The following is a 22,253-nucleotide window of genomic DNA, read 5'->3' as shown; positions in this document are numbered from 1 at the left end:
CGGCACAGCTCCGGAGAGAGAGTTTCCTGGTGCACCCCTACTTGGACGATTGGCTGATTCGGGCGAAGTCAGAGTTGCAGTGTCAGACGGTGGTCACCAGGGTCCTTCAGCTCTTGCGCTCTCTCGGATGGGTGGTCAACCTTGCCAAGAGTCGTTTCACTCCTATTCAGTCCTTGGAGTTTCTGGGAGCGCTGTTCGACACAAGACAGGGCAAAGTGTTTCTCACCAAGGAACGAGTGGTCAAGCTACAGGGTCAGGTGTCCCTACAGATGCCTCAGGTATGAGATTACCTAAAGGTCTTGGGTTCCATGGCGTCCACGCTAGCTTTGATTCCCTGTGCCTTCGCTCATCTGCGTCCTTTGCAATCAGCATTGCTGTCCCGCTGGAGGCCGGTGTCAGAACAAATCTATCTACCGCTTCCGCTCACGGACCAGGCGAGAGCCAGTCTTCACTGGTGGCTGGTATCGGATCATCTGACGTGTGGCGTGTCCCTTGTCATGCCCGACTGGACAGTAGTCACCACGGACGCCAGTCTCTACGGATGGGGAGCGGTCTGTCTTGGACGTTCGGTGCAGGGACAGTGGTCAAGGGCACAATCTCAGTGGTCCATCAATTGCTTGGAAACCAGGGCGGTGGCTCTGGCTCTGCAATCCTTCCTCCCGCTTATTCGGGGGAAGACTGTCAGAGTCTTGTCGGACAATGCAACTACAGTGGCATACATCAATCGCCAGGGCGGAACAAGGAGTTGGGTGGCACCAGGACAACCGCTCCCAGAGCCTTTAACCGACACAGGGTTTGGAGCACCACCTGTTGCTTTGCCAGAGACCCGCAAGGAGACACCAGGAACAGATCCCATAGCGAGCGAGCAAAATCCAAAGCGTAAGTGTTCTATGATTTCTAGAACCCTCTGGTCTGAAGTTATCTGGACCCATTCCTTGCGAAACAGGGAGAGACTACCCCCGATCTCTGGAACGGGCCGGCGCATCTTCATTGGGGAGCCTTGTTGGCGGAGAATCCTTGGGAGGATCCGTTGCGAGGAGGCCGTCTACCACGAAAGGAATGAGCCCAAGCCTGTGACCTTGCCTACGACTGCCAAGGAGCAAAGGACGGGCCCCTACCTGTACGAAAACGGCGTTGACCCCTAAAACGACCCCGAGACGCACTGAAGGGGCGAGAAGACCTGGACCTGTCCTCAGGGAGCTTATTAACCTTGTTGTCCCCTAAGGACTTAATAAGTTGCTCCAGATCATCCCCAAACAAAAGCTTTCCTTTAAAAGGGAAGGAACCCAGCTGAGACTTAGAGACATCAACCGACCAATTACGGAGCCAAAGAAGCCTCCTCGCTGAAACTGCCGGAGACATCGTGCGTGCCGAGGTACATAGAAGATCATACAAAGCATCCGCTGTATAAGCCACCGCTGCCTCCATGCAGTCCGCCTATTCCGCCTCCGCTGGAGGCAGCGCCTGAGCCGTGAGCAATTGCTGAACCCATCTAAGGGTAGCTCTCAGCATGAGGCTACTACAGATGGCAGCCTGCACTCCGAGCGCTGATACTTCAAAAATCCGTTTGAGGAGAACCTCCAGCTTCCTATCCTGGAGATCCTTGAAAGCTGCCCCTCCCGTCACCAGAATCGTTGTGTGCTTGGCAATGGCCGAAACGGCTGCGTCCACCTTAGGGATCTTAAGAAGATCTAAGAACTCATCCGGCAGTGGGTAAAGCCTTTCCATGGCCCTACTAACCCGTAGGTTGGCTTCAGGAGCATCCCATTCCCAGGTCATAAGCTGTAATAGCATCGGGTGAAAAGGAAAGGTTCTAGGAGGAGCCCGAAGACCCGACAAAACAGGATCCCCTGAAGAAACATCCGCCACCTGCTGTGGTGCCTGACTATCCAGTTCTGCTAGCACATGCGGAATCAAAGGGTCCAGCTCCTCCCTACGAAATAACCGGAGCACCCGCGGGTCATACCCTTCAATCTGAGCGATTTATCCACGTCATCGCTCGTGTCTACCAGGGAGGGGTCCGGTAGTGCAAGCCCAGGAGGAGTGGAAGGTATCGGTACCTCCGCGTCAGGGGTTGGACGGGGTAGTAGGATTCTAGGAGCCACCTGATCCTCCGCAGGCCTAGGGATCTTTGCAGGAGGAGCATACTGCAAATCTAAGTCTGTCTCTGCTTCCATGTAAGCTTTGTGCAGTAATAAATAAACTGTGAAGAAAACAGGTCACGGGAACTTCCTCTGGATCCTTCACCGGAGCCGCCCCTGGAAGTGATATCTGAATCTTCTGCTTGTGCCCAAATGCAGAGGCAAGCCCCAGGATCTGCTAGATGAAGAGGGTCGCTTCCTCTTTGCCTGTCCAGGCTTGTGCCATGGATATTCTGAAAGCCAGACCGGGAACCAGAGCGCGCCTTCCTAGAGAGCTGCTTAGCTAAATAGGCCTCATGCATCAAAAGAATGAAATCTGTGGGAAAGGGCCGAAGAGGCTCAGAAACAGGGCTAACAGGGAAATCCTCACTTCAAAGCCCCCTTGCTCCTCCACTGAGCCTAAAAACGGTGGAGACAACCTCAGGAGGAATCTCCCGCCCCCTTCACCGGTGCAGAAAGGGGAGCCCGTCCCTGTTTTGGTTTTTCAGTGCAGCAGATCCGCTTGATGTCCCTTCTCTGTACCTGCTAGCAGGGATGCAAAACCCAGGAGTCTAATCTGCCTACGTACAGGGAAAGAGAGAGATTAGTGAGGTGCTGCAGAGTGAAGGCTCTTGGAGGTGAGAAAGAGGAGCTTGAACCTTATATGGGAGCAGATAGGGAGTCAATACAGTGACTTCAGAAGTGGGGTTATATCGGTTTAGCGACTCTGGTGAAAGTCACGCCACTGAATTTAGGACCGGTTGCAGTGGAGAGAGATGGCTCGCTGGGACACTTGTGACGAGCAGGAGAAGATGAGAGACTGGATACGATGTCTGGTAATGTGATCAGAAAGGAAGGGACCGATTTTGGCAACGTTCTAGAGAAAGAAACAGCAAGTTTTAGCAGCGTTTTGGATATGTATAGAGAAGGAGAGAAAGGAGTTGTAGAGGACTCCAAGGTTACGGGCTGATGGGACCGGCGTGACGACAGTGTTATCAGAAATAGAGGAAAGAGGTGATGTGGGCTTGGAGGGTAAAGATGAGGAGCTCTGACTTGGCCATGTTTAAAGTGGCAGTGGACACCCAGGCAGCAATGTCAGACAAGCAGGCTGATATCCGGGACAATAAATATAGCCCTGGCATGGCAGATCTATGGCTCCAACCATCTACAGTCTCTCATTTTACATTTCCAGACCAAGCCAAGCTCTCATAAGAAGATTTGGAGACATGGAGCTGTTCTTACCATGCTGTGGGGTGTTCAGATAATACTGGGGATCAGTAATACGACTGTTAATTGGTTCCAGTAGTCCAATGATGTTCTCCTGCAAATAAATAAATAATAAATATCAAATGGAGAAATTACTTGATAATTTCTTTTTCCTTAGTGTAGACAGATGGACTCAGGACCAATGGGTATAGTGTACTCGTGCTAGCAGTTGGAGACTGATCAGATTTCAATCTGACATCAGCCCTAGTACATTTACCCCTGCAGGAAGTGCAGTGCTTCAATATTCTCCTCGAAAAGCAATTGTGGATATATGTATGACTGAATAATTTGATTAACTTTATAACTTAATTAATTTGAACTGGTTGAATTGGTTATAGCTGGAGACCACCAGTGCCCTCAACCGAGAAACGTCAACACCCGGCAGGATGGGTGTTCTAGTTGGAGAAAGGCATGGCTTACCCGTGAATCATTTGCTGTCGGTGATGTCACTCCAGGATTCCATGTTTAACGGCAACCATGGGTGGGATGCTGAGTCCATCTGTCTACACTAAGGAAAACGAAATTATCAGGTAAGTAATTTCTCCATTTCCTAGCGTGTAGCGGATGGACTCAGGACCAATGGGATGTATAAAAGCTACTCCCGAACCAGGTGAGAGGCTGCCTGCTCTCGCAAATGCTGTGTCCTCTCGAGCCTGAACATCCAAGTGGTAAAACCTGGAGAAGGTGTGGATGGAGGACCATGTCGCCGCCCGACAGATCTCGGCGGGTGACAGCACCTTTGTTTCCGCCCAGGACACTGCCTGGGCTCTAGTGGAATGGGCCTTGACTTGCAAAGGCGATGGCTTGCCTGCTTCTACGTAGGCCGCCTTGATGATTCTTTGATCCAGCAGGCTATGGTTGCTCGCGAGGCTGCTTCCCCTTGCTTCTTCCCGCTGTGAAGGACAAACAGATGGTCCGTCTTTCGTACGGATTCTGACCTTTCCAGGTATCAGACTAGGAGAGATGGCGTAGACTGCGAGACTCTTCTGAATTCTTATGCTCATCTGGCGATGGTAGCAAGATGGTTTGGTTGAGATGGAAATGAGACACCACTTTGGGGAGGAACAATGGAACTGTGTGTAACTGGATGGTTCCCGGGGTGAGTCTGAGGAACGGTTCTCGGCAGAACAGTGCTTGTAGCTCGGATATACGACGGGCCGAACAGACTGCCACCAGGAAGGCTGTCTTCAATGTTAATAGTCGGAGAGACAGGCCGTGAAGAGGTCTGAAGGAGGCTCCTGCTAAGAAATCTAGGACCAGGTTGAGGTTCCAAAGAGGCACCGGCCACTTTATGGGTGGTCGGATCTGCTTGACTCCTTTCAGAAAGCGGGAGACATCCGGGTGAGAGGCTATGCTGCCGCTCTCACTCTTAGTTCCGTAGCATGACAATGCAGCCACCTGTACCTTGATGGAGTGGAGAGACAATCCCTTCTGTAGTCCGTTCTGCAGGAATTCCAAAATCGCAGGAATTTTGACTGAGTGTGGCATGTCGTCGCAGTCCTCGCACCAGGCTTCAAATACTCTCCAAATCCTTATGTATGTAGGGATGTGGAGAACTTGCGTGCTCGGAGTAGGGTGTCAATTACTGCCCCCAAGTATCCGCTCTTCCTCAGGCGAGTCCTCTCAATGGCCAGACCGTAAGAGAGAATAGAGCTGGATCCTCGTGGAAGATTGGTCCCTGTTGGAGCAAGTCTCTGTGTGGAGGTAGCGGCAGGGGGCTCCCTGTCAGCAGTCTTCGCATGTCTGCGTACCACGGTCTTCTTGGTCAGTCCGGGGCCACTAGAAGTACTGGTCCCCTGTGGTGTTCTCTCTTGTGGTTGATTGCGTCCAATAGGAGCCACAGCGGGAAGGTGTATAACAGTCTCCTGTGGCCAGGTCTCTACCAGGGTATTGATTCCCTGGGACTGGGGTTCCCGCCTGCAGCTGAAGAAGCTGGGCACTTGGGCATTGGACCGGTTTGCCAGGAGGTCCATGGTTGGTGTTCCCCAATGGTTTACTATCAATTGGAATGCTGTGGTCGACAGCCTCCATTCTCCTGGGTCTAGACTTTCTCTGCTGAGGTAATCCGCAGCGACGTTGTCTTTCCCTGCGATGTGGACAGCCGAGATCTCTTGAAGGTTCGCTTCCGCCCATGACATTAGGGGGTCTATTTCCAGAGACACCTGTTGGTTTCTGGATCCTCCCTGACAGTTGATGTAGGCCACTGTTGTGCCGTTGTCTGACATTACTCTGACCGATTTGAGTTTGAGTCAGTGACCAAACCGTAGGCAGGCTAGTCTGACTGCCTGGGCTTCTAGGCGATTGATGTTCCATCCCGACTCTTCTTTGTTCCATTGCCCTTGGGCAGTTAGCTCCTGGCAGTGTGCTTCCCCATCCTCGTAGGCTGGCGTCCGTGGTGAGCAGGATTCCAGGTTGGTGAGGATAGTCTCGTTCCCTGGCTCAGATGGCCTTCTTGTAGCCACCATCGTAGTTGGGTCTGAACTTTGTCCGGCTGCTGAAGACGTACGGTGTAGTTCTGGGACAATGGATTCCATCGCGATAGTAGTGAGCGCTATAGGGGTCTCATGTGAGCTCTTGCCCATGGCACTACTTCCACTGTGGATGCCATGAGGCTGAGGACTTGTAGGTAGTCCCATGCCGTGCAGCGAAGTTCGCTCAACAGGGTTCGCAACAGGGTCATCAGTTTTGATCTCCTTGTCTGTGTCAGGATGACCTTGTCTTGTTTAGTGTCGAACCGGACTCCCAAGTATTCTAGAGATTGGGAGGACTGCAGACAGCTCTTGTTTGTGTTGACCACCCACCCGAGGCTCTCCAGTAGAGTTTTGACTCTGTTGGTCGCCTGGTGGCTTTCCTCTGGGGATTTCGCCCTGATCAGCCAATCGTCTAGATAAGGGTGTACGCGGATTCCTTCCTTCCTCAGTGTTGCTGCCACCACCACTATGATCTTGGTGAACGCCCGGGGTGCTGTGGCTAACCCGAATGGTAGTGCCCGGAACTGGAAGTGATAGTCCAGGATCGTGAAGCATAGAAAACGCTGATGCTCTTGATGGATCGGAATGTGTAGATAGGCATCCGACAGATCCAGGGATGTAAGGAACTCTCCCCAGTTGTATCGCCCTTATTACCGAGTGTAGGGTTTCCATGCAGAAGCGAGGAATCTTCAGGTGACGGTTGACCGCCTTGAGGTCCAGGATGGACCTGAACGTTCCTTCTTTCTTGGGAACGATAAAATAGATGGAATAATGTCCAGTATTTATTTGTTGTGGAGGCACCGGTGTTATAGCTTCTAAGGCTAGCAATCTGGTCAGTGTAGCTTCCACTGCTATCCTCTTGGAAGGGTTGTGGCAGGGGGATTCCACAAACTTGTCCGGAGGGAGGTGGTGGAAATCCAGGTAATATCCCTCTCGAATGATGGATAGGACCCACTTGTCCAAAGTTACCTCGACCCATTTTTTATAGAATCTGGCAAGTCTGCCCCCTATGGCTTCTTCCTTTGGACGGGTCGGCTGATTTTCATTGTGGGGTGCAGCTGGGGCCTGGACCTCAGCCGGCTCACCTTTTGTTGTGCTTGTTCCGAAAGGACTGGCTCCTGCCTGCGGGGCGAGCCGCTTGATATGTGCTTCTGTATAGGTTGAAGTACTGTGATCCTCTGCCCCTGGAAGTTCGGGGAAAGGGTCGCTGGTTTCTCTTATTCCTGTCCTCCGGTAGCCGCGGTAGTGGGGATTCACCCCATTTGTTGGCTAGTTTCTCTAGTTCGCTTCCGAACAGGAGGGTTTCCTTGAAGGGCATCCTTGTGAGTCTCGTTTTGGAAGATGCGTCAGCTGACCAGCTTCAGAGCCAGAGTTGTCTTCTGGCTGCCACGGTGAATGACACTCCTCTAGCTGCGGTGTGCACCAGATCAGAAGTGGCATCCGTGAGGAATGATACTGCTGGTTCCAGGGCTTCCCCAGGAGTGTTGTTCCTGGTCTGTGATAAGCAGGCCCGTGTCACCACGGCACAGCAGGCCGCGATCTGTAAAGACATAGCGGAGACGTCAAAGGACTGTTTGAGGATGGATTCCAGACATCTGTCTTTAGCATCTTTGGGTGCTGCTCCTCCCTCCACTGGGATAGTAGTGCACTTCGAAACCGCGCAGACCATGGCATCCACTTTCAGACATGCCAGGTGGTCTTTGGCGGCTGGGTCCAGAGGGTACATGGCTGCCAGAGCATGCCCCCCTTTGAATGTAGTCTCCGGGGCATCCCATTCCAGGTCAATTAGCTGCTGGATGGCTTGTAATAGTGGGAAATGACGGGAGGTCTGACAGAGTCCCTCTAAGTAGGGGATTCGTCTTAGGTTCCCCCGAGGCACTTGTGCCCGGGACAGCAAGCTCTTTCAAGCTGTGTGTGACCAGGTCTGGAAGCTCGTCCTTGGTGAAGAAGCGCCTCATGGTCGGTGGGGTTCTGTCCCCGGAGGGAGTTCCCCTTCCTCCAGGGGTTCTGATTCCTCATCTGAGTTGTCCGTGTCCCTGAAGGTGGGGCTTCTGGGCGGGGTAATCACTTCCCTGGGCATACAGGGTCCCGGGATGTTGAGGTCCTCTGGTGGAGGTTGTGGCCGTATTATCGGAGGCTCCGGTTGCATGTGGACGAAGGTAAACAGGCCTTTGAAGAATTCCACCAGGAGATAGATGCTGGGTCTAAATTAAGAGGCGCTGCGTCCCTGGGGAGCCCCGTTTGAGGGAGGGTCCTGCTGGGAGACGCTAGGTCTGGCGTATTGTTTGAGGAGCTAGAACCCGGTACCGGCTGGGGAGGGCCATGGGCTGGATCCCCCAGGGCCTCCTCGCTCTGTATACACAGGGCGGAGGCCTCCTCATGCTGTGCAGAGGCCCTGAGCCTTGAGCTTCTTTTCCGGTGGTGCCATGGCTTTGTGTGCGTAAAATACAGTTATGCGCTCCGGTGCGTCGAAGTTGTGCGCATAGGATTGGTATGCGCTCAGGGAGGTGAGCGTGCTGTTGTGCGCCCAGATCGAAGGTATGCGTCTGGCACAGTAAGCGCGTGGCTGTGCGCTCAGTATTTGGGCGCACAAGGTATTTGTGCACACGGGTCGGCGAACAGATTAAAATGGTGATTGTGACCAGGCGGACAATATGGTGACCACCTCGGAGGGTCTCCACGCGGGAAGACCCTCTGATCTGACCAGGGTCTAGCCCTGCTAGGGCAGATCAACCCAGTGGCACCCTGTGCGATTCCTCGAGCTTCGGAGACTTTTAAATAGATTTCTACCTTACCTTGTCTCGGCACTTCCCAGTCTCGTTCCAGGCGGTTTCCGGCTGCGGGGGAAGAGGGGAAATACCTTCACCGCCTCGCTAGAGGTTGCGCCCGCCGCCTCTCAGCCTCACCCGATGTCGGGGGCTAGGTCCCTGCCGAGGGTCAGCCGCCAGACCGAGGCTTACCTCCGAGGGATCGCGGAAATCACCTCGGGAATTCTCAACTGGGGGAGGGACCCAATGGGTGTCACCGCAGGAGAGCGGGGCTCATCTGTAGAGGTAAGATTTCTTCTTGTTTTGGGTTTTCTTTGTAAAATTTACTATAACGCTGTGCGAGCGAGCAGATAGTCCCTAACTGCTATGGAGACGGAAAATACTGAAGAGCTGCACTTCCTGCAGGGGTCTATGTACTAGAGCTGACGTCAGATTGAAATCTGATCCGTCTCCAACTGCTATCGGGAGCACACTATACCCATTGGTCCTGAGTCCATCTGCTACACGCTAGGAAAACATGTTTTAATACATTGAAGTTGGTAAGGGTCTCCAGGGACATCACCTCAGCCTACACTGCAATGCTAAGCTGCTTTTATGTTCCCTAGTTACATCATGTGTGTCCTCTCACCAGCTTTTCTGCCCACTACTGCTGACGTAGAACACTATACAACCTTCTAGCACGCTACAAAAATAAATCAGACAGGACTCTGAGCACAGACAGCAGACTCCTCTCGGCTATGTCCACCAAGCCTGCTTGGGGTAAGATCTCCAAATGGGTTGATTTTGCACCTATCCTGACAAGAATGAACCTTACTCATAAGTCAGGATATGATGAGTATGATCTTCAATTCACTGCTAAACATTTGCACTGTGCAAACAGTGCCTCCTCCTGGAGCCCACAGGGTGTAATATGCACAGGAAGCAAGTCTAGATGCACCTGGAAATTCTTATTAATCAGGCCAGGGGCTCAGAGAGGCCATGGTGGGGCCTTGCGCCTCTTTACCTGCTGTAAGACAGAAGCAGCAAACTTCAGATTCTCCACAAAAGTCATTTCCATCTCTGCAGCTAGAGATTTCCTGTCCGCTCCTGCAGGGACGCGTCCTGCCATGATGTGTATCCTGTGAGGGGCAGAAGAATCCTGCTGAACGCAGCCATCAGCACAACCTGCTCCAGTGGGGGATATGGGAGTGGGATCTGAACACAAGTAGTGCCATTCTGGGTCAGACCAAAGGTCACTTCAGCCCAACATCCTGTCTCTGACAGTGGCCAGTCTGGGTCGCCTAGAAGTACCCAGCACACCCCCCAATATGAAAGTCTGTTTCATATTACAACCCAAATGCTGGCGCTAGTAATTAAAAAGGAACTAGCACACACTTTACAGTAAACTAGGGGTGGAAGCAGACAGTTGCTTAGGAACACACGGTTTGCACCTCATCCTCCTCACTGTAACATGGCACCCCCTGACCTCCGACCTCATCCTCCTCACTGTAACGTGACACCCCCTGACCTCCGACCTCATCCTCCTCACTGTAACGTGACACCCCCTGATCTCCGACCTCATCCTCCTCACTGTAACGTGGCACCCCCTGATCTCCGACCTCATCCTCCTCACTGTAACATGACACTCCCTGACCTCCGACCTCATCCTCCTCACTGTAACATGACACCCCCTGACCTCCGACCTCATCCTCCTCACTGTAACATGGCACCCCCTGATATCCGACCTCCTCCTCCTCCTCACTGTAACATGACACCCCCTGACCTCCGACCTCATCCTCCTCACTGTAACATGACACCCCCTGACATCCGACCTCATCCTCCTCACTGTAACATGACACCCCCTGATCTCCGACCTCATCCTCCTCTCTGTAACATGACACCCCCTGACCTCCGACCTCAACCTCCTCACTGTAACATGACACCCCCTGACCTCCAACCTCATCCTCCTCACTGTAACATGACACCCCCTGATCTCCGACCTCCTCCTCCTCTCTGTAACATGGCACCCCCTGATCTCCGACCTCCTCCTCCTCACTGTAACATGACACCCCCTGATCTCCGACCTCCTCCTCCTCACTGTAACATGACACCCCCTGATCTCCGACCTCATCCTCCTCACTGTAACGTGACACCCCCTGACCTCCGACCTCATCCTCCTCACTGTAACGTGACACCCCCTGAGATCCGACCTCATCCTCCTCACTGTAACGGGACACCCCCTGATATCTGACCTCATCCTCCTCACTGTAACGGGACACCCCCTGATATCTGACCTCATCCTCCTCACTGTAACATGGCACCCCCTGACCTCCGACCTCATCCTCCTCACTGTAACATGGCACCCCCTGATATCTGACCTCATCCTCCTCACTGTAACACGGCACCCCCTGATATCTGACCTCCTCCTCCTCACTGTAACGTGACACCCCCTGATATCTGACCTCCTCCTCCTCACTGTAACGTGACACCCACTGATCTCCGACCTCCTCCTCCTCCTCACTGTAACGTGACACCCACTGATCTCCGACCCCCTCCTCCTCCTCACTGTAACGTGACACCCACTGATCTCCGACCCCCTCCTCCTCCTCACTGTAACGTGACACCCACTGATATCTGACCTCCTCCTCCTCCTCCTCACTGTAACATGACACCCCTGATCTCCGACCTCCTCCTCCTCCTCACTGTAACGTGACACCCCCTGAGATCCGACCTCCTCCTCCTCACTGTAACGTGACACCCACTGATATCTGACCTCCTCCTCCTCACTGTAACATGACACCCCTGATCTCCGACCTCCTCCTCCTCCTCACTGTAACGTGACACCCACTGATATCTGACCTCCTCCTCCTCCTCACTGTAACATGACACCCCTGATCTCCGACCTCCTCCTCCTCACTGTAACATGACACCCCCTGATATCTGACCTCTTCCTCCTCCTCACTGTAACATGACACCCCCTGATATCTGACCTCTTCCTCCTCCTCACTGTAACATGACACCCCCTGATATCTGACCTCTTCCTCCTCCTCACTGTAACATGACACCCCCTGACATCTGACCTCCTCCTCCTTGTAACATGACACCCCCTGATATCTGACCTCCTCCTCCTTGTAACATGACACCCCCTGATATCTGACCTCTTCCTCCTCCTCACTGTAACATGACACCCCCTGACATCCGACCTCATCCTCCTCACTGTAACATGACACCCCCTGACATCCGCCCTCATCCTCACTGTAACACGACACCCCCTGATATCCGACCTCCTCCTCCTCACTGTAACATGACACCCCCCTGACATCCGCCCTCATCCTCACTGTAACACGACACCCCCTGATATCCGACCTCCTCCTCCTCACTGTAACATGACACTCCGATATCCGACCTCCTCCTCCTCACTGTAACACGACACCCCCCGATATCTGACCTCCTCCTCCTCACTGTAACGTGACACCCCCTGATATCTGACCTCCTCCTCCTCACTGTAACGTGACATCCACTGATCTCCGACCTCCTCCTCCTCCTCACTGTAACGTGACACCCACTGATCTCCGACCCCCTCCTCCTCCTCACTGTAACGTGACACCCACTGATCTCCGACCCCCTCCTCCTCCTCACTGTAACGTGACACCCACTGATATCTGACCTCCTCCTCCTCACTGTAACGTGACACCCCCCTGATATATGACCTCCTCCTCCTCACTGTAACGTGACACCCACTGATATCCGACCTCATCCTCCTCACTGTAACATGACACCCCCTGACATCCGCCCTCATCCTCACTGTAACACGACACCCCCTGATATCCGACCTCCTCCTCCTCACTGTAACATGACACCCCGATATCCGACCTCCTCCTCCTCACTGTAACACGACACCCCCTGATATCCGACCTCCTCCTCCTCACTGTAACATGACACCCCCTGACGTCCGACCTCATCCTCCTCACTGTAACATGACACCCCCTGACGTCCGATCTCATCCCCAACTTCTAATCTCATCCTCACTGTAACATAAAGGAAAATTGGTTCTTACTAATTTTCGTTCCTGTAGTACCTTGGATCAGTCCAGACTCCTGGGTTATTCATCCCTGCCAGTAGATGGAGACAGAGAAAGTTTTACTGACACTGCCTCATAAACCCCAGTGCCACCTGCAGTTCCTCAGTATTTCTCTGTCTCCAGCAGATGGCAGAGGCTGTGAAACCTGCAGTTCTGATTTTTCTTTGACTCAGACATGGAATCTGCCCCAGGTACTCCCAGCATCTTCAAAGTCTGGGAAATCAGGGCGGCAGTTCATCTCTATAAGAGAACCGCAATATAGTCCTATAGGGAGGAATTTTCCCATCCTCCAGACAGTCAGGATCTGTCTCATCATCAGAGCCCTCTGGATTCCTGTCGGGAATACCCACAGCTAAACGAGGAATATTTCAGCACTTAAACGTAGTAGCAGAAGCGGGAGAGTCCACCACCTGAGGATCTAACCTGACAGGATTGGATGGCGCTGAGGACTGCAATACTTGAAAAATAATTCTACCCATGCCAAAACCAGGAGGCACTTGTGTGGCGCCCACTGAGCTGCCATCCCCTGCTGAAGAAAAGGTCAAGGGAGTTCCAAGATCAGGCATTCCTCTGGACATGTCCTTAGCCAGGCCATCATCAGGCTTAGTAAAGTCAGAGGAAGATAATTCTCCCTGATCCTCTAAGCAGTGCTGACGCATGTTAGAAGGCACTCCAGGCTGAGATGCCCGGATATGACAGATAGCACAAAGAGAAAGGGGCTTAGGTTTTCTACTCACTGGCGGCATAAGAAAATTGGTTCTTACCTGCTCATTTTTGTTCCTGTAGTACCAACGGATCAGTCCAGACTCCTGAGTTTATTCATCCCTGCCAGCAGACGGAGACAGAGAAAAGCCTCGCTGATACTGCTTGATATAAGCCCTGGTGCCACCTGCAGTAGATCAGTATTAATCTGTACCCAAGCCAAAAAATATTATGCGCCGAAAACTTTATTAAAAATTTGTAAAAAACTTGTAATGTATGAACAAACTAAGAACAGAAGTATGCTGAAAGGATTATAGCTGAGCCGAAGGCTCTCCCCCTCCAACCCGGGGGGGTTCTGGACTGATCCGTTGGTACTACAGGAACGAAATTTAGCAGGCAAGAACCAATTTTCTTTTCCCTGTACGTACCCGACTCCTGGGATGTACCAAAGCTTCCTAGAGAGGGTGGGACCTGGAGAGCCCCGCTCGCAAGACACTTTCACCAAAAGACCAGGAACCCGAATTTCCCAAATCCAATCGGTAATGCCTCGCAAAAGTATGCAGCGATTTCCAAGTCGCCTCCCTGCAAATCTCCTCTGGAGACACCAACTGGACCTTCGCCCACGAAGCCGCCCGAGTCGAGTGGGCCCGCAAACCCTCAGGAACTTGACGGCCCTTGAGAATATACGCTGACCCAATAGCCTCCTTAAGCCACCTAGCAATAGTTGCTTTGGAGGCATGGGCACCTTTCTTCGATCCGCTCCATAAAACAAAAAGATGATCTAACCGTCTGAAATCATTAGTAACCTTGAGATAATGAAGCAAGGCCCTGCGGACATCCAACAGCTTAAGCTCCCAAGCATGCTGCATAGAATCATCCAACTCTGTAAACGCTGGGAGCTCGACAGTCTGATTAACATGAAAGGCAGAGACCACCTTCGAGACAAAGGAAGGAACTGTACACAACATGACTCCAGAATCAGATATTTGAAGGAACAGGTCCCTGCACGATAAAGCCTGCAATTCAGAAATCCTCCTGGCGGAACAGGTGGCCACCAAGAAAACGACCTTGAGAGTCAAAATCCTTAAGGGTCGCGCTCCGAATTGGCTCAAATGGAGCATCACACAATAATCGCAGAACAAGATTAAGGTTCCAGGGGGGACAGACCTTCCCCACCGGAGGACGCAAATTCTTAACTCCCTGAAGAAACCTCTGTACATCCAGATGAGAAGATAAGGAGTAACCCTCAATCTTCCCTGCTACTTGTACCCTAAGAGAAGTAGCAGGGAAGTGCTACTTGTACCCTAAGAGAATTAAAAGCAAGGCCTTTAGCTAAACCCTCTTGTAGGAAAGACAATATGTGAGATATCGAGGCACGAACCGCCTGTATCCCTCGGTCGGTACACCAGGCCTCAAACACTTTCCAAACCCAACCATATGAGAGGGAGGTAGACTGCCACCTAGCCTGCAAAAGCGTAGTGATCACCGGCTCTGGATATCCTCTTCACCTCAAGCAACGCCTTTCAAAAGCCAAGCCGCTAGACAAAAGCGATCTGCCTGGTCAGAAAATACAGGACCCTGACGGAGAAGATCCGGAAGATGACTGAGGCAAAGTGGACCATCCACAACTAGATTGATGAGATTTATTATTTATTTAACATTTTTCTATACCGAACTTCATGACAAGCTTCATATCAGGCCGGTTTACATCAAACTTAGGGGTTAACTGAACATAACCATATAACAGGAAGGCCGAAGCGCACTACAGTCAATGCGGCCACTCTGGAGCTACTAGGATCACCTTCCCGGGGTGCTTCTCTATGCGGCGTAACACCTTGCCCACTAGATGCCACGGAAAACATAAAGCAGGATCACCCAAGGCACTACCAGAGCGTTGACCCCCTCGGCCCCATACTCCCTCCTGCAGCTGAAAAACCGAGGAGCTTTCGCACTGAGCCGAGTCACCATCAAATCGATGTGAGGCCAACCCCACGTCTTCCGGATGAGCCGCATTGCGGACTACGCCAATTCCCACTTGCCTGGATTTAAGCTCTGACGACTGAGAAAATCGGCCTGGATGTTGTCGAAGCCTGCGATATGAGACGCAGCTAAGTGAACCAAGTACAGTTCCGCCCAGAAAAACAGCTCTGAGCTTCCAGGGCCATCCCCTGGCTCTTGGTGCTGCCCTGACGTTTGACGTAAGCTACCGTCGTTGCATTGTCTGACAGAACCCTGACCGATTGACCCTGAACAAGAGGGAGGAAGGCTCAAAGTGCCTGCCGCACAGCTCTGGTCTCCACCGATTGATAGGCCACGAGGCTTCTACCGCTGACCAAGTGCCCTGGGCCGACTGCTGCTCGCAGACGGCCCCCAACCCCAATACTGATCTACTGCAGGTGGCACCAGGGCTTATCAGGCAGCGTCAGCGAGGCTTTTCTCTGTCTCCATCTGCTGGCAGGGATGAATAATCCCAGGAGTCTGGACTGATCCGGGTACATTCAGGGAACAGTCCATCAATACATTTAACAGGCGACTGAAGAGGTGCATCGTGCGTCCAGCTGAATTCACGCTGAAACAATTTAGGGGCTCAAAAGTTAGGCGTCCCAAGACCATACACTGCAAAACTAAGCGCACTGTCACTGGGCACACAGTCTGTTAGAATGTGCGCACAGACAGCTTGCCCAAAAGAAACTGGGCACACAATTCGGAGGACAGCCTGTCGCGCTTACGCAGACCAACATCCTGTAGAGGGCAGCGAACGCACAGAAAAGCGCACGAAAACACCGCTGCGGCCTACCATGCAGCACACAGAAAAAGCCTAACAGCAAGGCTTAGCCCACCCAGTACCCTTAACCCCCACGGGAGTCGGAACAGCGCACGGAGACTGGAGGAAGTCCTACCAACTCCTCTACTCCGCCTTTTTTTTTAAATTTAAACTTACCTGAGCTCAGCCTTCCCAGCCGAGTACAGAGACTGTCTCCAGCTGCGGGAGGAGATGGCATCTGCCATTGCTGCTGTGCTCAGCTTCCTGAACCCGCTTGCCTTTCAGCTGTCCAAGCAGCTAAGCCCATGCCAGCTGAAAAACCAGCTACAGAACCAAGGCACTCATCTGAGAGACCATAGAAATCACCTCAGGAATTCTCAACTGGGGAGGGGCCATTTGGCATCAATGCAGGCGAGAGGGGCGATTAAATTTTTTTTTTTTTAATTTCTCCTATTAAAATCTAAAGCAATCCCGAGTAGGGAGATGTACGTCCCCCAACGTCTGGAGACAGAGGATACTGGCAAGCTGATGTCACTGCAGGAGTCTACATACTGTGATTTGCTCCATCTCCATCTGCTGGTAGAGGTGCATAACCCATTGTCTATGTGCTAGGAAACTGCTAATTTTCGTTCCTGGAATAGCACAGATCAGTCCAGAGCCTCGCCCTATTGAAAGACCGATACATCGGGTATGTGTATCATACTGAAAAGTCCTGTCGATATTGTTAACTTTCAGGGGTTTGATCCCTGCTGTGGACATAAGGCCTCTTCCTTTATTCCCCTGATCATGTAGAGGAGGGAGTTAGGTTAGCTTTTGACTTTGTCTACATCTTGGCTTGGGTACAGATCAGTACTGAGGGACTGCAGGTGGCGCTCTCAGATATGTAGCAGTGCCTGAAAAGTTTTATTCTCTGCCTCCATCTGCTGGTAGGGAGGCAAAACCCCACTTGTCTGGACTGATCTGGGGTATGAACAAGAACAGTTGTTACTCATATAAAGGAAATGCCTTATCCCCAACTATCTCCCAAATTACACAGTGCCCAGAATAGCTGAGACTTGGGGGCCTGTCTCTCTCCTTTACTCTCCGGCCCAGGCATCAGGAGAGTAGGGCTGGTGGAACAGCTTCTCCTGCTGCTGCCAGCACCTCACAACCCTCTCCCCATTCCCTCCCTATTTCAAGGATACATACTATAACGTGTCTTTTTCTTTACCTCACCCAAAACTTATGATAAGTCACACCTGAATCTGGTCTTTAAAAGTCATTGAGAATCTCACTATGGGCCCTAAGTGGCAATGAGTGCAAGTCTCATATCCACAGAAATATCCTCTCTTTTTCTCAACATATTTCTCATTCTCTTTGTTTGTTTTCCCTAATTTTGCAAAGTAAGGGTTCCAAAGATAGAATAAATAGCAAGTGCTCGTTCAAAAAGCCCTTCTACTGCAATTTTATTTATTTATTTTATTTAAAAATGTTTATATACCGCCTTTACAATTCAAAAAGAATCAAAACTGTTCACAGCAAACATACATAATAAGATAAATAAAAGAAAATTAAAAAAATCATAAAACAATACAAAACTAAAAAGACAGTCATGCCCTGCAAAATTAAACATAAACTAAATTGGGTCTATATTATAGCTCAAAGAAAAAATGATTGTAAAAAGAAAGTAAATGAATATTAACTTTGAGAATTTATAAATGGACCGTATGCTTTTAATGATTTTTTAAACTGTTGTGTAGATGGAATAAGATGGCATGCAAGGTTTGAAACATGAAATCCCATTCCAGCCTGTCAAATACTTTCTCTGTATGGAGACTGAAAAGCAGAGACGGTGTTTGCTGTACTCGAGAGAGGCTATGATTTTGCAGACATTAGTTATCGAATAGCGCCCTTTAACAAACCCTTCACCAATCCACCTGGGTATGAGCTTCCCAATCGATTTGCCATAATCTTTGCATCTTTCTGCGGAAGTTCAGTAATGAGATCGGAAGATAGGAGGCCGGGGCGGTTAAATATCGGCCCAGTTTAGGTATTACTGATATAGCTGCCCTGTTTGGTGCTAAAGGGAAATGTGCCAGTTGGATTAATTGCTTATCTGAGGTGCCCTGCACAAGTCAGTATCTCATTCTGGAATGAGATGTCAGAGGTACAGCAGTGCATTCCTAAGGAGAGCTAGAGACTGGTACCTCTTGCAGTCCAATGCTTTTGCGTACTTTACAGCTAGTGCCAGACCCTTCCGAAACTCCTCCTGGCGCCCCGGAACAGCACCTAAACCCATCTCACCCTTCTCCAGGTCACCTGAGAAGAAGTGCACGGAGAGAAACAGAGTTAGCAAGCAAGGGAACGATCTGGGTGCCTGGCCCAGCTCTATGCACTTGCACACAAGCTCTGCACATACAACCAGGCATCACCAGGTAGTGCCAAGTGCAAGGATTAGTGAGGGGGAACCCATCAGTGACAGTAAATAACCTACTCTGACATTTTCTGAAATGCACTGGAGGATATTTCCCCCCCCATGCCCTCCTTATCCCAGCTGGAAACCAGACCGACACCATGCCCTCTGCCTCATGGACCGATGCTGTCTGGAACCACAGGGTTTTAGGTACTGACCCAAAGAAAGCACACACACACACCCCCTCCTCGCACAGCCTGGGACCTGACAAACGCTACTCTCAAGGATATAAAGGTTTTACATACACATATCTGTATCTAGACATACACGCACAATCTTCCCACACTCATAAAAGTATTCCTCGAGGTAGCCTTTGGGGTCAGTCCCTATTCTGATCCAGCGAGCAGTTAGGCTGACTGCCTTGCTTCTTGTTCCCACTTGGGTCCTTAGTGCTGATCCTGACAGCCATGTGCTGCTGCTCTGCTCCATTTGCACAGAGAAGCTGGGTAGAAATGCTCCTTACTAGAGTGGACATAACCAGTACTCTGCAAAGCACAAACCACTAACCCACAGCCCCCATCTCTCAAACACCATATACCCCTCCCCCATGTGACACCCCTCCCCCCAAACACCATAAACTCTTCCCCCACTCCCCAACCATCAAATACCCACCCTGCACCCCTCCCCCAAACACCATAAACCCTTCCCCCACTCCCCAACCAAATACCCACCCTGCACCCCTCCCCAAATACCATAAACCCTTCCCCCACTCCCCAACCATCAAATACCCACCCTGCACCCCTCCCCCAAATACCATAAACTCTTCCCCCACTCCCCAACCATCAAATTACCCACCCTGCACCCCTCCCCCAAATAACATAAACTCTTCCCCCACTCCCCAATCATCTACCCACCCTGCACCTCTCCCCAAATACCATAAACTCTTCCCCCACTCCCCAATCATCAAAACCCACCCTGCACCCCTCCCCAAACACCATAAACCCTTCCCCCACTCCCCAACCATCAAATACCCACCCTGCACCCCTCCCCCAAATACCATAAACTCTTCCCCACTCCCTGCTCCACACCCCCAACTATCATGTACCCACCCTGCACCCCTCCCCCAAATACCATAAACTCTTCCCCCACTCCCCAACCATCAAATACCCACCCTGCACCCCTCCCCCAAATACCATAAACCCTTCCCCCACTCCCCAACCATCAAATACCCACCCTGCACCCCTCCCCCAAATACCATAAACTCTTCCCCCACTCCCCAACCATCAAATACCCACCCTGCACCCCCTCCCCCAAATAACATAAACTCTTCCCCCACTCCCCAATCATCTACCCACCCTGCACCTCTCCCCAAATACCATAAACTCTTCCCCCACTCCCCAATCATCAAAAACCCACCCTGCACCCCTCCCCAAACACCATAAACCCTTCCCCCACTCCCCAACCATCAAATACCCACCCTGCACCCCTCCCCCAAATACCATAAACTCTTCCCCACTCCCTGCTCCACACCCCCAACTATCATGTACCCACCCTGCACCCCTCCCCCAAATACCATAAACTCTTCCCCCACTCCCCAACCATCATCTACCCACCCTGCACCCCTCCCCCAAATACCATTAACTCTTCCCCCACCCCAACCATCATCTACCCACCCTGCACCCCTCCCCCTAACACCATAAACCCTTCCCCCCACTCCCCAACCATCATATACCCGCCCTGCACCCCTCCCCCAAATACCATAAACTCTTCCCCCACTCCCCAACCATCATCTACCCACCCTGCACCCCTCCCCAAATACCATAAACTCTTCCCCCACCCCAACCATCATCTACCCACCCTGCACCCCTCCCCAAATACCATAAACTCTTCCCCCACTCCCCAACCATCATCTACCCACCCTGCACCCCTCCCCCAAATACCATAAACTCTTCCTCCACTCCCCAATCATCATCTACCCACCCTGCACCCCTCCCCAAAATACCATAAACTCTTCCCCCACCCCAACCATCATCTACCCACCCGGCACCCCTCCCCCAAATACCATAAACTCATCCCCCACTCCCAACCATCAAATACCCACCCCGCACCCCTCCCCCAAACACCATAAACCCTTCCCCCCACTCCCCAACCATCAAATACCCACCCTGCACCCCCTCCCCCAAATACCATAAACCCTTCCCCCCACTCCCCAACCATCAAATACCCACCCTGCACCCCTCCCCCAAATACCATAAACTCTTCCCCACTCCCTGCTCCCCACCCCTCCCCCCTCCTATAGCGACCCTGCCCCCCGCGCGTGCGCTGTACCCGGCGGGGTGTTGAGCAGCACGAGCCGCACGCGGGCCCTCTCCGCGCTCTCCTGCAGCGCCGCCGCCTCCCAGGCGTAGGGCCAGGCCGCTTCCACCGCTCGGAAACCCGCAGCTCCCGCCGCCTGCAGCCGCCCCGGGAGGTCCTGCACCTCCCGGAACAACCAGGACACGTTGGCCGAGAAGCGCAGCGGGGACATTGGGAAGGGAGAGGGGACCGGAAGTACGAGAGAGGGGACAGGAAGTACGAGAGAGGGGACCGGAAGTACGAGGCGGAGAGCGGATTACGGGAGAAGGGGGACAGAAACCGGAAATACGGGAGGGGAGACAGACCGGAAGCACAGGGGTAGGAGGAGGGCGGGCGGGAAGTACGGAAGCTGAAGGGTAAGCGGCCCGGCCCCCCGTCCTGGAGGAGGAGGAGGAGGAGGAGGAGGGGCGCTGCTTCACTTCTCTCATTTCTTCTTTCTTTGTCGGCGGAAAGTGAGCGAGGACCCCGGAAGGGCGATTGCGATGCCAGCCCGCATTGCATCCTGCGGGAAACCTCCGCCGACCGGCAGAGGTTTCCCGCATTGCATCCTGCGGGAAACCTCTGCCGACCGGCAAAGGTTTCCCGCATTGCATCCTGCGGGAAACCTCTGCCGACCGGCAAAGGTTTCCCGCATTGCATCCTGCGGGAAACCTCCGCCGCTGACCGGCAGAGGTTTTCCGCATTGCATCCTGCAGGAAACCTCCGCCGACCGGCAAAGGTTTCCCGCATTGCATCCTGCGGGAAACCTCCGCTGCTGATCGGCAGAGGTTTCCCGCATTGCATCCTGCGGGAAACCTCCGCTGCTGATCGGCAGAGGTTTCCCGCATTGCATCCTGCAGGAAACCTCCGCTGACCGGCAAAGGTTTCCCGCATTGCATCCTGCAGGAAACCTCTGCTGACCGGCAAAGGTTTCCCGCATTGCATCCTGCAGGAAACCTCCGCTGACCGGCAGAGGTTTCCCGCATTGCATCCTGCAGGAAACCTCCGCTGACCGGCAAAGGTTTCCCGCATTGCATCCTGCAGGAAACCTCCGCCGACCGGCAGAGGTTTCCCGCATTGCATCCTGCAGGAAACCTCCGCCGACCGGCAGAGGTTTCCCGCATTGCATCCTACAGGAAACCTCCGCTGACCGGCAAAGGTTTCCTGCATGCTGACCAGCAGAGGTTTCCTGCATTGCATCCTGCAGGAAACCTCCGCTGACCGGCAGAGGTTTCCCGCATTGCATCCTGCAGGAAACCTCCGCTGACCGGCAGAGGTTTCCCGCATTGCATCCTGCAGGAAACCTCCGCTGACCGGCAGAGGTTTCCCGCATTGCATCCTGCAGGAAACCTCCGCTGACCGGCAAAGGTTTCCCG

The 22,253-nt window shown here is 52.5% G+C and overlaps 1 protein-coding gene across 1 annotated transcript in view; it reads right to left on the bottom strand.

The window, feature by feature from the left end:
• LOC115100002 (putative hydroxypyruvate isomerase) overlaps positions 1 to 21,222 on the bottom strand; it is a 32,721-nt gene extending 11,499 nt beyond the window's left edge. Inside the window, exons 1-4 of the mRNA XM_029618127.1 lie at positions 20,872 to 21,222; positions 18,338 to 18,449; positions 9,629 to 9,743; positions 3,363 to 3,441 (exon numbers count right to left, since the gene is read on the bottom strand). Coding sequence (XP_029473987.1) covers positions 3,363 to 3,441; positions 9,629 to 9,743; positions 18,338 to 18,449; positions 20,872 to 21,070 — 505 coding nt within the window. The 5' untranslated portion in view covers positions 21,071 to 21,222. The remainder of the gene's footprint in view (positions 1 to 3,362; positions 3,442 to 9,628; positions 9,744 to 18,337; positions 18,450 to 20,871) is intronic.
• Between the last annotated feature and the right edge of the window lie 1,031 nt (positions 21,223 to 22,253).

This window comes from Rhinatrema bivittatum, chromosome 10, assembly GCF_901001135.1.
Source record: "Rhinatrema bivittatum chromosome 10, aRhiBiv1.1, whole genome shotgun sequence".
Classification (NCBI taxonomy): Eukaryota; Metazoa; Chordata; class Amphibia; order Gymnophiona; family Rhinatrematidae; genus Rhinatrema; species Rhinatrema bivittatum.
This window is presented reverse-complemented; position numbering and strand designations above follow the sequence as displayed.